This window comes from Pteropus medius, unplaced genomic scaffold (genome assembly GCF_902729225.1).
Source record: "Pteropus medius unplaced genomic scaffold, Ma_sr-lr_union100, whole genome shotgun sequence".
Taxonomy (NCBI): Eukaryota; Metazoa; Chordata; class Mammalia; order Chiroptera; family Pteropodidae; genus Pteropus; species Pteropus medius.
The window spans coordinates 39,296,810-39,310,388 of record NW_024344378.1 but is presented as its reverse complement, the minus strand read 5'-3'; the positions used below and the strand labels follow the sequence as shown (position 1 = coordinate 39,310,388).

The window sequence follows — 13,579 nt, the reverse complement described above, 5'->3', positions numbered from 1 at the left end:
AACATTCTTTTAACTGTTTTTATTAACTAAAAACGTAAGTAGCAACATGTTATTTTCATTTTTTGGTGATTTTTGTAAAATTATGCAAGAAGTTGATATAAATAAGAATATTAAGAGAATGTAAAAAGTATTTTCAAGCTTATAAGTATCAACAAAATTTCTAAACTAGCTAAGTTGTTCATTATACTTAACTATGAGATTTGTACTGTTCTTGTTATTGAAACTAAGTTTCTTCAGATGGACTTTAATGTATAACTAAGGAAAATAGTATGAAACACATCACTTCTGTAATTTTTTTCTCTTCGTCTGTCATTAGCAAACATGTATCTACATAACATTTTTACTGGCTCTATTGTATCCTATTGGTGGGCATATGAGCAACTCAAAAAAACCTTTTCTCTGTTTTAAAACATATGGAAACCATTCTTGTACATACATTATTTGTTTTGGTTTTCCATTTATTACCTTAGATTCTTGAAAGTTAGTTTGTGGGTGAAAGAGTATGTATTTAAGATACAAACGTCGCTATACATGAAAAAACCTCATATTCTACAAAATTTCACGCTACAATGACAAAGATTTTGAGAAAAATGTTAGAGTACATTATTCAAAGCTTATGCAAATTTTTAACAAGAGTACTAAATGTACTCTTGTTAAACAATAATCCTATAAAATACTAGTAGACTTTAAGAAGACATGTTGTATTTCTATTAAATAAAGTTAGATAAATATATTGCTTTACCTTTAAGAAAAAGGTGAAGGTTATTTGTTATTAATAGTTACAGAAGAATTGAGATTATTGAATTAAGGAATCAAAAGCAAAATAAGATTGAGGCAATCTAATCCACATGAACTTCTGAGTCAGCATGCAGTTACATTAAACTAAGAACAAAGTGGAATGTTTGGGTATTGTGTCTACTGTGTTAAGGTTTATTTGTATATTTAGAATTCAGCTACTCGTACGAGTAACACAAAAAAAATAAATGAACCAACATTACTTCCTTGTTTTACTGATGTCATTCACTTATTTTTCTCTATGTCCTTATAAGATAATTTGAATTATAGAAACCACATTTTTTCATGTATGGTCAAACTGCCTTGCAGGAAAGTTTTTCTTCTTCCAATAGTGTTTGAGTATGCCTTAATTTTTGCCACGCCAACACTGGTATAAATTTTTTAAGTTTCCCACTTTGATTAACCAAAAAAACTGTAATACATTTAACTTTTGTGGTTCTTTAATAATGGTGAAATAGGACTTTTTTTTCCAGTTTTTCTCATTTTTTTGTGACATACCTTTTTGTCATAACCCTTATGTATATTTGGGTGGTATTCCTTATAATGTGTAAGCTTTTTACATTTGAAGGACAATACTTATTATGATAATTACAGTATTTTTTCCAGTTTGGAACTATCTAATTTTATTTTTGTTTTTTTAAGAAAGTACTTTTGAATAATACCCTTGTGAAATCACTCGATTCAACCAGTGAAATTTTATTGACTTATTGATTACCTGGTTAATAAATTCTAGGCAATTGAAATAAAAAGACAAATTAGAATTAAGCACTTCAAAATGCTTGGTAAAGTCAAGGAAAATTGTAATACAATGTGATGTGAAGATAGGAATATCTTCAAGACAGAAAACACAGACGATATAGCAAATAATTGTCCAAAGTTCATCTTTTAGAAAAGATTTAGTTAAGAATTTGTCTTTTTTTCCCTTGATTTTTGGATTATTTTTTCTTATTTTATTAACATATGCTCTTTATAAAAATACAGAAAAATTAGAAGAAGAAGCATAATATTTACCCAGGACTCTATTACCAAGAGAAAACTACCATTAAAAATTTTGACAAATTCCCTTCCAGGCTTTTTGTGTATGTGTGGAATTGTTTTTTTTAATATATTTAATGATCATTTAAATCTGTCGTCAGCAAACTATAGCCCACAGGCCAAATCTGACCTATTGCCTGATTTGTACTGCTTGCAAACTTAGATGGTACATTTCTAAGCTGTTGAGCCAAAATATCAAAAGAATAATATTTCATGGCATGTTAAAATTATAGTCCACAAATAAAGTTTTATCAGAGTAAATCCATATGCATGTGTTTATCTATGGCTCCTTTTTATGCTAAAATGATAGACTTGGGTAATAGAATATTGCCTTTAAAGCCCTAAAATATTTACTCTCCATCTCATTACATAAAAAATGTATTGCTCTCTCACTTAGATGATTTTGTTTTTGGAGCTTAACTTTACATCAGCTTTTTTTGCATGTTACTAAAAATCATGTTGATGACACTATACTAATTCCCAAGATAGAAGTACCATCTTTTATCTATTGCCTAATGTCTGGCATTTAGGTGTTTGATCTTTTCCCCTATTTCAAGTGCTGTGGTAAATATTTATGTTAATTTTGTCTGCATTTTGCATTTCCTTAGAATAAATTTTCGTAAGATTACTGCAACAAAATGCATGAATATTTAAAATTGGCTTAAGTCTTAAACAATGAGTTAGACATTCATAGATGGATGGAGAATTCATTACAGATCAGACCAAATTAGAGATATACAAAGGCAAGAAGATATTAAAGGAAGTACTGGTATATTGTGGTAATTAAATGTGTGAAGTTCAAGTCAGACTTCTGCTTTTGTGCACATTCATACACTACTCTTTACGATCTGTGTAGCCCTGGACAGATCTGTTGATTTTTCTTCTGCAGAATGGGGATAACAATACTAGCATCACAAAGTTATTTTGAGAACTAAGTGCCATAGTGAATGTAAAATGTTTAGCTCAGTGACTGTCATAGTAAATATTTATGAACTCTGCAAATAAGTCTTTGATCTTTAGAAGTGATTAGGAAAGTAATCACTCTTAAAAACGTATTAATCTTTCTGGTTAAAAAAATAATGTAGAAAAATAATGTTATTGTGATTGAATTTGTGATCTTTTGAGTAAAGATACTGTGCATTTAAGTTTTGCTTGCGTGGTATGTTGTGATTTGAGATTTGTTTTTTGTTAGACATGAAGTCTAAAATTGGTTTCTATTTTATTTAGTCTATTTTTGTCAGTACTAATGTTACAGGCAGTGTTTTTGTCTGAGTGAAAACGATTATACTCTTATCCCTAGGGAAAATACATTTGCAAAATAATACAGATTATTAATATGCTGAGAAGTGTTTGAAAAGTAATGTTCCATTGAGCATATTTTAATTTATATATATTAATTGGACATATTTTTAGCTATAGATAATTAACTAAAATTATGGTAATCATTACTGAGTTCGGATTAAATTAACTATACAGTTTTGGTTTTGTTTTTTCTTTTGTATTGATAACTTTTGGTGAAAGCCTTCAGGCCATAGTCACTTTTCCAAATCAGAATGTTGTCAAAATTAGCTAGGAGAGAGAATAACTTAAAATATTCAATGGAAGTAATCATTGTAGTTAGAACCTTTCTCACTTCATATGACATTTACAATAACGTTTAAGTTCTCAATAATTAAGGATGGCCAAATATTTGAACAGAGGAATTTTTTTTTTTTCAAAGAAAATGAGCTTTGAAATTCATCCAACAACGAATGTGTATATAATGCAAATAATATGGGGATGTGGTTTCATCTTATATTTCAGTTTGTATAAATATGGGAAGTCAGGAGTCCAGAGAGACCTCACAGAACTGTAACTATTCATGAAATTTAAAATCTTGAGACTTTTTTTAAAATTTTAGAAAATTTTCACTGCTTTCATAATTTTCCATGATACACCTCTCTTAAATTAATCTTAACCATTTCCATTTTAGTTATTTATGATATAAATAATGGCAAGTAATACCAAATGGAAGTTTCAAGGAGAGATTCCTTAAATACTTAGATGGCTATATAATGGCCAGTTTATTTCAAAGGACCAAATACAGTTGTTTTATTTATTTTTTTTAATATGTGCTTCATAAAATTGATTTTCTGAAACTAGGAACCATGAGATGTGGTAAATAAAACAATATAGAAAGGTTGCTAGGTTATTTTAATTAGGACAGCATCAGAAAGGAGATATTCTTGAAGGTTCATGCCTTCATTTTATAGTTAATATATATATTGACAAGATGGTTGTTAAAGATTATGGCAAAAAGACCTTAGAAGAAGCAGTATAAAAGTTAAGTCCTTAAGATAAATAAATATATATAAGTATAATATATAAGTAAATATAGTCTCTCTTTGTTTTATGTATGCTCTGTAATCCACAGCATAGGGCCCCACCTCTAGATTCACTGCTGACCTCAGGCTTGCTTGCTGATTTCTGCAACCAGTCAGTGCCTTTGATTGTGTTTCCAAAGAACTTCCTAAAGCCACCCAGACTAATTTGTAACAGGTCATTGGTTCTAAATCTTGCTCTTTTTAAAAAATAAAGCTAACTGCCATTGAAGTTAGTTTTGTTCTCTAAAAAAAAAAAGTCACAAGGTTGTGAGTGAATCTTGTATACCAGCTTACTTCTGATTCATGTTCATTACAAGTTTTGCATAGTTTTTTGGTTTTTAGTGTGGATACATAAAATCTCCAACTCTCTTGACCCTAAAATACTGATGTTTGGTTTTTATACGGGGAATCAAGTAATTCCTAAATAAGTATAATAATTTAAAATTCTGCCCAAAACTTAAAATTTTAGCAGTGATATACATTGGAAAATTTTAGGTTTTATTATGTACTGTGAGGAATCAAGTCACTAAAATTGACAATATAGATTCAGAATTATGTTAGAAACATTTTAGAAATAACATAGCTATGTACTAGAAAATATTAGGTAAAATAATTTGAAAACTATTGATCATTTCTCTCAGTAGTATTTGGAGACAATTTTTAGGCAGGAGATGGTGTCGACATTTTCTTTCTCTTCAACTCTGATTGTTTTCTTTTTCAGGATGTGATACAATCACTCTATATTTGTCTCCTTATTTGCATCTTTCCCTGTACTGTTTTCTTTTGTTTGTTTTTGTTGTTGTTTTTAATATCTGTATTCCTTAGGAGACAGTATAAATGAGATCATTAATTTTTGTCTTCCCATAACAGAGATAGTTAAATTAGCTTTATGTGGAGAAAGTACTGTTTTCTATCATAACTTCTAACCAGAGAGTTTATGTATACCATACGTGTACACACACACACATAATCTTATAAACTAGCACTATGCATTAACTCAAAGCTCCAACTGTATTTACAGTTCTTATTTTATGAAAAGGACAAAATATCTCTAGAAACCTGTTTGTAGAGCCTTATTGATATTAGATAATTTAATATGTTTTTCTGTTCTTATGATTAAGTGATGATACTATGAAATTGGATGGTATTGGAAACATGAAAAATGTGGGGAGACTATGGTGATTTTATTTTATGCGTGGACGAATTTAAAATGACATGCTCATTGACTTGCTAGGTATTGTCTTATAACACTTAAAGGTATCATAAAGGTATCAACTGCCTTTAGACCACAATGTCTGATGAAGATACTTAAGGCAATATTATTTTTAGGGAAAATATAATACACCAAAAATATTTCTGATTTTTTTTAAACCATTGAGTGAAAATTGCTTTGTTTAGATTCACATGGGGTCAGTGTCATTCACCACTTTACTTTTTTCTATTTGTGTTTCTAAATAAAATTCTAATGCTGAGAATATTATTTGAAAGCATGTATTTAATATACTTACAAAAAATTGAGACGTTGGACTTTGCCATTTTCCCTTGTACAACTGAGTCATTTTTTAACCAATAAAAATAGACCTAAACATAATTAAAATTTTCTGGGCCTTTTCACTCCCATTTTCTAGAACTATTTCCATTAATAGTATTTCATAGTATTGACTTATTTACATTATTTCTATTAAGAAATTACATTTTTCTCATGTGGTTTCAAAATGTATATAATTTAGACAGAATAAGCATGTATCACATTCTCTAGCTTCATTACATGAATGAAAAAAGAATTCTATTGCTTTGGTTAAATCATAGTTTAAATTTCTGGCTTCTAAATTCACCAAAATCCACCAGGAATTATGAAATTGCGTATATACAGAACTTATGTCACCATTTTTTATGTAAAAATTTTAAATATGTTTGTCTTTAAAAGATTATATATGTAGAGAAGTTTAAAACTTAATCTCTAGTGTTCTTAATAAATCAGATATGTAAAACATACAATTAATTTTGGAGCAGTATCTTTAGAAAGTTTCTTCTTTTTCGATGCATGTACCTATTTGTACTCTTCTATGTAGTCCAGAGAAGTAAATGGTTTAACCTCTGTATAAAATGAACATAATTCTCATTGACCTTAGGGGAGTAAATCTTATCTTTCAAATTTTTCCATGCTACAATCAAGTACATTATTATATTTGGAAGGTTAAAATGGTATAGGAATGTATTGGGAAAACTCAATTTACTTGTGGAAGCCTTAAAAAATGATGTATCTTAAATTATTTTTTTCTTTAATTATTAAATAAAAAGGATTTGGTAATTGGTTTCATTTTCTATGCTCATGAATATATATAATTCAACCATTTATGGAAATGAAGTTTGTAGTAATTAGCTATCAAATCGTATTGCATTGCATTGATTTAATCTTGCTTTGTACCAGTAGTTAAATGTTCTTGTTTTAAATCATGGGTGGGCAAACTATAACCACAGATCAAATCCATCCTGCCTCACGTTCTTTATAAGGACTTTTAATTTTTAAACAGTTGAAGAAAACCCAAAAGAATAATATGACATGGCACCTGAACATCCTATGAAATTCAAATTTTATATAATGCCAGTAAATAAAGTTTATTGGAACACAGCCATATTCATTTGTTTACGTATTGTTTATGGTATTGTTTGACTGCTTTTGGTGCTACAGTAGCAGAGTTGAGCAGTTGTGACGGAGATGGTATGACCTATAAAGCCTAACTTACTTACTCTAGCCCTTTATAGGATAAGTTTGCCAACCCTTGCATTAAAATCATGAAAATATATAGAAGCCCTCAGTGATAGCTGCATTTAAACTGCAGATGATTTACACAGTTGTGTTTCTTGAAGACCTCTGTAGTAGCTTTCAAATTAGGTAGGTTCCCTGTCGCAGTAAATCCTTATTACTAACATATATTCTTTCTTAATACATACAGAAATTGGTACGATAGCATTTGATGTCACTCTTGACCTACATAGACTTACATTCATGTTTTTAACTGTTAGCTAGCAACACCAGGGCTCAAAGGACAAGCAGTCATTTGTAGTTTTGCTGAAGCATGAACTTAAATTACAACTGTGGCAAAATGGTGTAGCAAAGCATGTTCAGTCACCTAACCTGACATTCAAGATACTGATAGTTTTTAAATAACTCTTATAAAATACAATCACGTATGATGTTTATGGAGGAATTTGTATAGTGGGATTTAAAATGTCACCACAAAGATCAAAGATTTTATAGCAGGGGGCAAAAATCATTCCATTACGAAGCCATCAGTATCAGTTTGAAAGTAAGCATTAGGTCATTCTCTATTAGTTTTGTGATATTTCTTCTATCCTATAATAAAAGTGCTAATCTAGACATCAGTTAGGACTTTACAGCAAATCCCTTAGAATTATTAAGCCAATTAGCTCAATCATTCAGATAGAAACTAACAACTGGTACATTATTACCTAATTCATGCATCTGCTGGCTCTTCTGTCCATAGTTAAATCCAGACTACGTGTAACATAAAATAATTGTTGAACTAGTAAGGAGATTTTGTTATGGTAAGACAAGTAACTCCCTTATAATCCTAGAAAATGTGTTACATGTATTTTGAACACTGTCATAATATTGCTGTTATCAAACCTAGTGAGAGAGAGAAAAAAACTATTTTTTTTTTGAGGCACATCTGAATATCTTAGTGCTCTTTAAAAAAATACTATTTGTAATTGTTAATGTTTTTCCTTTGAATGAGGATGAAGTAGATAATCACTTGAAAAATTAGGTTGGTACAGTAGTCCCACTGTCAAAGTAAAGATTCCAACCTAATTATAACTTATATTTTGAAGAATGCTTTTTTTTTCCTTTCAATTCCATCATTAAAAAAATCTGTTATTCAGTCATCACAAACAGTAATTCAGGGCAGTGTTGATCTGGAAATACAACATTTAGAAATTTGGAGGTCACAAATAAGTTACTTTGCCAAAGCGATTATCTTTTATGCTTTCTGATTATAAGACTGCATGGTGAATGTTAGACTGTTGCTACATACGGAATTTCACATAACCAATGTAAGATTACAGAAAGATAACTTCTACCTGATATTGTTTTGATTCTTTGTGTTAGACCCATTGTGACTTAATGAGTTAACTTTTTGCCTCTTACATATATAATGTAATGTGTAAAATTTTGAAAGGAAGTGACAGTAAACAACTTATTATTTATTCTTTTTTGTTGTACTAGTTAAAAAAAGAAAGTGTAAATGAAAAGAGCCTGAGATCTAGAGTCACAGAACTAGATTCAAATAGTCTCCATCTCATATCCTGACTATAACCATGAACCTCTCTAGGTATAACATATAAATAGGGAATAATAATTTCAGCCTCACAAAATTGTTGCAAAAGTTAATATGCATGGAAACCACCCAGCATGGTATCTGCCATAGTAAATGCACAATCATGTTAGCTATTTTTCTTTGTTATTATTTATATGAAGGTGCCCCACTAATTTACAACTAGAGCTAAACCTCTTTTTGCCAAAGAAAGAAAGCACACAAGTAAACAGTATAGCCCATATTATTATTCAAGGCATTGTTTAGAATTTTTCCATGTTTTCCGTATGAGTTTCTAGTAAAACAGATCTGATACTGATATTTTCTTCATTAGTTGTTTGCAATTATAGCCTCCCATTACTGAAGGTTGTAACTAGCAGTATAATACATTGGACACAGTGTATAGAGGAGAGGATATTCACAGAGAATGCTATTCATTTGCTATCCAGGTGATTTATTTGGGGGAAATAAATTCAATGTAAAAATTATTTGTGTAAGTAACTACTGTAGTTAGTGAAAAGTATAGTCCTATGCAGTTGGTTTTTTTATCTCAAACTCTGAGGCACAGCTGAAGTTCTTTATTAGTCATTTGCATTCTATGAAAGATAGTGAATATTTATAGCTATTTTTAAACTACAGATCCTTATAGCTTTATATCTGATTTTTAGCACTTTCACAATTAGATCAGTAAATATGGAGCGGGGGAGGGGAACACTTCATTTGGCTGCCTGCTGGCAACTCTTAGAAGATCTGATCATTTATCCTTTTGTGATAAATCATAAATAAAGGCTCACAGTGGGAATGATGACTACAACTTAATAGAAATACCTGTAACTTTCAGAGCACTATATATAAAGGAGAACTTCAGCAACAATGTGACTTTCATAACCAGGCATTGTTTTGGGATAATTCTCACAGGTATTAATTTAGTAATTCATGTCCTTCGATAGCATGAATAATTCAGAATTGGAAGTTTTAAGAAACTTGTTTTGGTAATTTTTTAAAAAAAATCTTAAAAAAACATGTTAAGATGGAAAGAGGCAGATATTAGTAACTCTGCTTTATAGATGAGGAAATTGATACACAGAAATTGGAACTTACATAAGGTCATTTCAGTAAATAGACTCAAATTATCAGTTTTAAATGGTATGTTTTTTTATTAGAAATTGAATAGGTCATTGTTAAGATATTGGTTATATTTTAGTAATCTTGGAAATACAGTTCATTATTTTAACTTGTTGAATAAATAAAATATAAATGTCAAACAAATAAATTTTATTTTCCAATAGTTTTAATTTTAATACAAGGACTGGTTTTATAATCATACCTGTACCTACCTACGAAGTATATGCCATGCTGCTTCCCCCCCACCCCCTTTATTTCACCTCCTCCCTACTTGCACCCCTAACCTATGGATGTTGCCGTTTCCCCTTAAGATCTCTGAAGGCGGGGCGTCTCCTCCCACATGCTTGGTGCACCTGGGGTACGGTGGTCTGTGGCTCCACCTGGGGTGCGAACTCAGTACCTTCTTCATGTAAAGCAGACATACAAACCACTACACACACTATGGAGCCACCCTGCCATGCTGCTTTAATAGCAGTTTATACCTCATCCCGCCCCCCCACCCCAAAAAAAGGAGGCGGGGGAGGGAAGGAAGAAAGGAAGATTGGTAGGTAGATAGGTAGGTAAGTAGATTGGTTTGGGAGTAGTAGACCATAGTAAACTTGATATAAGTGAGCAGTGACACTCATGTGATCATGTGGTTTTCTAGACGAGTACCCATCTTCTTGTTGCCAGTTAAATGTCTAGAATAACAGTGAGAAGAGCAGTTGTAATAAAGGTGGGTGTTTAGACCAGATAAGACTCAGGTCTACAGAAACCAGAATTTAGATGTTTTGAAGAACTATCAGGTAGGAAAGCAGTTAGGCTAGTGTTTGACTCCAAGGAGTTAAACTTGGATATGTGTATGGAAGTTTTAAAATAAGAAAGATTTTGAAGAACTTGATAGCTGTCAGAGCTGTCTGGAAATGGTAATCATTTTCCTTGGAAAATAGAGTTTCCTGTGTTTTGTCTATCATAGACTAGACTGTCACCTGGCGTGCATCAAGAAGGTTAGCGTCTGAACCTTCCATGGTATTTTTTATTCCTAAAATGATGAGGTTATAACTAAGTGTGCAATATATTGTTAAAGGGGGGCATAGGGTGCAGAAAATGGATTGCTAGAAAGTTTCTTTACAAAAAGGAAGACATGTCATGGGCATTTTTTTCCCCAAAATGACACTTTTTCACTCTAGTATTTCCATCTGCATAAAGTAGCATTTCCATATCTTTTCTATGGAACATAGTTGATAAATATAAAGGCCTTTACTTCACCTGTTTGTGTTTGCTAGATACAAATGAAATACCAGAGTATTTACCACCATGTTGTTCTAAAAATACAAAATAGTCCCTAAAAGCAATGATGAGATGAAAAAGAAAAGCTTTACTTAGGTAAACTTCACAGTTGAAGAATGAAGTGTGACCTGCTTGATTAGGGATCCTTCTTTGTGCTTTTCAGCCACTTTTGGCTTTTTTTAAATTGCCAAATTATTTTGATTTACCACATATAATTTCCTTCACTTAGCTCCTTTCTATTCACTGGTTTCCATGATCTGCCAGTCCACTTTTAAAAGGGCCGCCAATTGACAGTGCTGCTTTGTTGTTCTTCCCAGCTCTACTCTAGGGCTCCTGCCGCTGATCTCAAATGCAGGAGCAGCAGAGGTGCTTTGAGAGAGAACAGAATGTCAAAGAGTCCAGCGGGGGACCAACAGATTGTGGGAAACCATGTGACTGTGTGATTCACATCTCCAAGGAGAGAACCGGTTGTTTCTGTGTCTAGTTCCACCCTGTTATGAGGATAATACCATCAATAATGTAATTTTAACTGCCTGGATGCTTTGACACTTGAAAAAATAAAACTTTTAGCAGGGAAGTTACTGGTCAGATGAGTTTGAGTACGACAGCACTAATGACATTTAAATCAAAATAGTGGAATAATGACTTTTGTCATTCAAAACTAATGTTCTAGACATTATGGGAAGAGGGTAACTCATCTATGTATTTGTATTGTCAATAAAATATTCATCTTGATTCTTTTGATACCATCCTTAGCCGATCTGATGCTATTTGGTTTGTATATTGCTTCTGACAGTGAAACTCTTAAAAAAGGTGACTTGTATATAAGGCCATACTTGAAGTTAGAAAACACATGAGTAAATTTTCAAATTTTGCCTTTAGGACTTGTTGTCAAGGATCAAATTTTACCATGGATTAATTTCTTGTGCTCTGTTGTTCCATAATTGCTAATGAACTATAACTTGTAAATTTGTGTTTTTGCATACATTTAGATCAAGGAATTTTCTTCAGTCCTTAGAACATATAGGAGGGAAAATCGGTAATAATGTTAGGACACCATAACATGGACTTTTTCTTTTAATCTGTAATTCTAGGACGACATAGAAAGCCTAAACCCAGTTCTCAGGGACAACCCGCAACTTCAGGAAGAAGTCAAAGTCTGGGTAAAGGAACAAAAGGTTCAGGAGATTTTTATGCAAGGTAACTATTTTGAAGTTATGCATTATTATTGATTATTTTTTGGAACTGGACAACTTCACATGTTTGGTTTCAGTTCAGTTAGGAGCAAATAAATAGAAAGCCCAGTCTAATATTTTGAGTTATACAGTCCAGGGAAAATAATAGCAAAATTATAATAATTTCAATAGAAAGTTGATAACTTCACTAGTTTATTAACCAATTTGAGCAAACTGCCTGGCATGAAATTATAACCACACAGATGTTTTCTTGATAGGAAATTTTCCATATTTACAGAATGCTTTAGGTGTGTCCTTCCTGGAAAAGGAAGCATTGTTTGTAGTAGAGGGTTGCCCAAAGCCACAATTGATTTCCTTTGAAGAATGCTGTTGGTATCTGATAAAAGTGGCCTATTTCAGTTTGCCTTCTTCAGCCATGACCATAATGCTAGTCTTAGTTTTTTTTCTTTTTTTAGTAAGTTACAAGTTTGTCTACAATGTAATGACTAAAACCAGTGAGGTTCTATAATTCTTAGTGATCATGTTTTCTGTCAGTGAAATCATTATGTAAATGTAATTAAGCTTTTTGTGAAATTGAATTGAAACTGGGACAGTATGGCATGAAATATTGATATTATGTTGAATGTGTATAAAAAAATTTTTGTTAAATTCCTGTATTTATTTCACCCGTCAACTTCATCTACTTAAGCATTAATAGAAGATAATCCCAAAGTTGTGTCTTGTTTTGCTTTGTATGTGAATATTTATAGCAGTTCATCATCTACTTATTAAATTCTTAGGCTAAATATTTTTTGAACTTTTAACATGGAGAATTTGAAGCATAATACGGAAATAGAATATTTCCTCAAACTTCCAGGTGCCTATCTCTCCATACAAGTATAAAACCTTGGCAGTTTCTGCCACATCCATACTCCCATTTATTTTTATCAAATTTTAGACATCACTGCATTCTATCCATTTTTAAAGCCATTATACCAATATTAGCTCCCCCTCTCCCCCCCCAAAAAAATTGTTAGTTTCTTAATATCAAACACTAGATGTTCAGGCTCAAATTTCCATTTGTCTCATAAGTATCTTAAATGATTTTTAACAGAATTGATTGATTAATAAACCAGGAGATCCAAAAAATGCCCACAATCTAATTGGTTAATGTGCCCTGTATTATCTCTCGCCCCCCACCTTTTTTTCTTGAAATTTATTTATTGAAGAAACCAGGCTAATATTTTTAGTAACTCTTTGTTTCCTTATCATATTCTTAAAAGATGAAAATATTAAAACAGTATAGTTCTCATCCATTTTATGCAGAATTACATGAAGCTAATTCCAAATTGTGTTTGGTTATGGGAAAAAGGCAGTTAAGATGGTGTGCTAATGGGAATTGAAAATTGGTCATTATTTGGAGTTATTCTGTAAGCTTTTTCTATATTCAGAAAAAAAAATAATTAGGAGTCTCAATCTT

The 13,579-nt window shown here is 31.4% G+C and overlaps 1 protein-coding gene across 12 annotated transcripts in view; it reads left to right on the top strand.

Moving 5' to 3' along the window:
* JMJD1C (jumonji domain containing 1C) overlaps positions 1 to 13,579 on the top strand; it is a 305,718-nt gene that overhangs the window by 248,204 nt on the left and 43,935 nt on the right. For 10 of the 12 annotated variants that reach the window (XM_039871911.1, XM_039871910.1, XM_039871917.1 and 7 more), the window contains one exon: positions 12,019 to 12,124. In XM_039871911.1, coding sequence (XP_039727845.1) covers positions 12,118 to 12,124 — 7 coding nt within the window. In that variant the 5' untranslated portion in view covers positions 12,019 to 12,117. Of the gene's footprint in view, positions 1 to 11,380; positions 11,444 to 12,018; positions 12,125 to 13,579 lie in introns of those variants that run through there. The other 2 variants (XM_039871920.1, XM_039871922.1) reach the window with 2 other exon arrangements.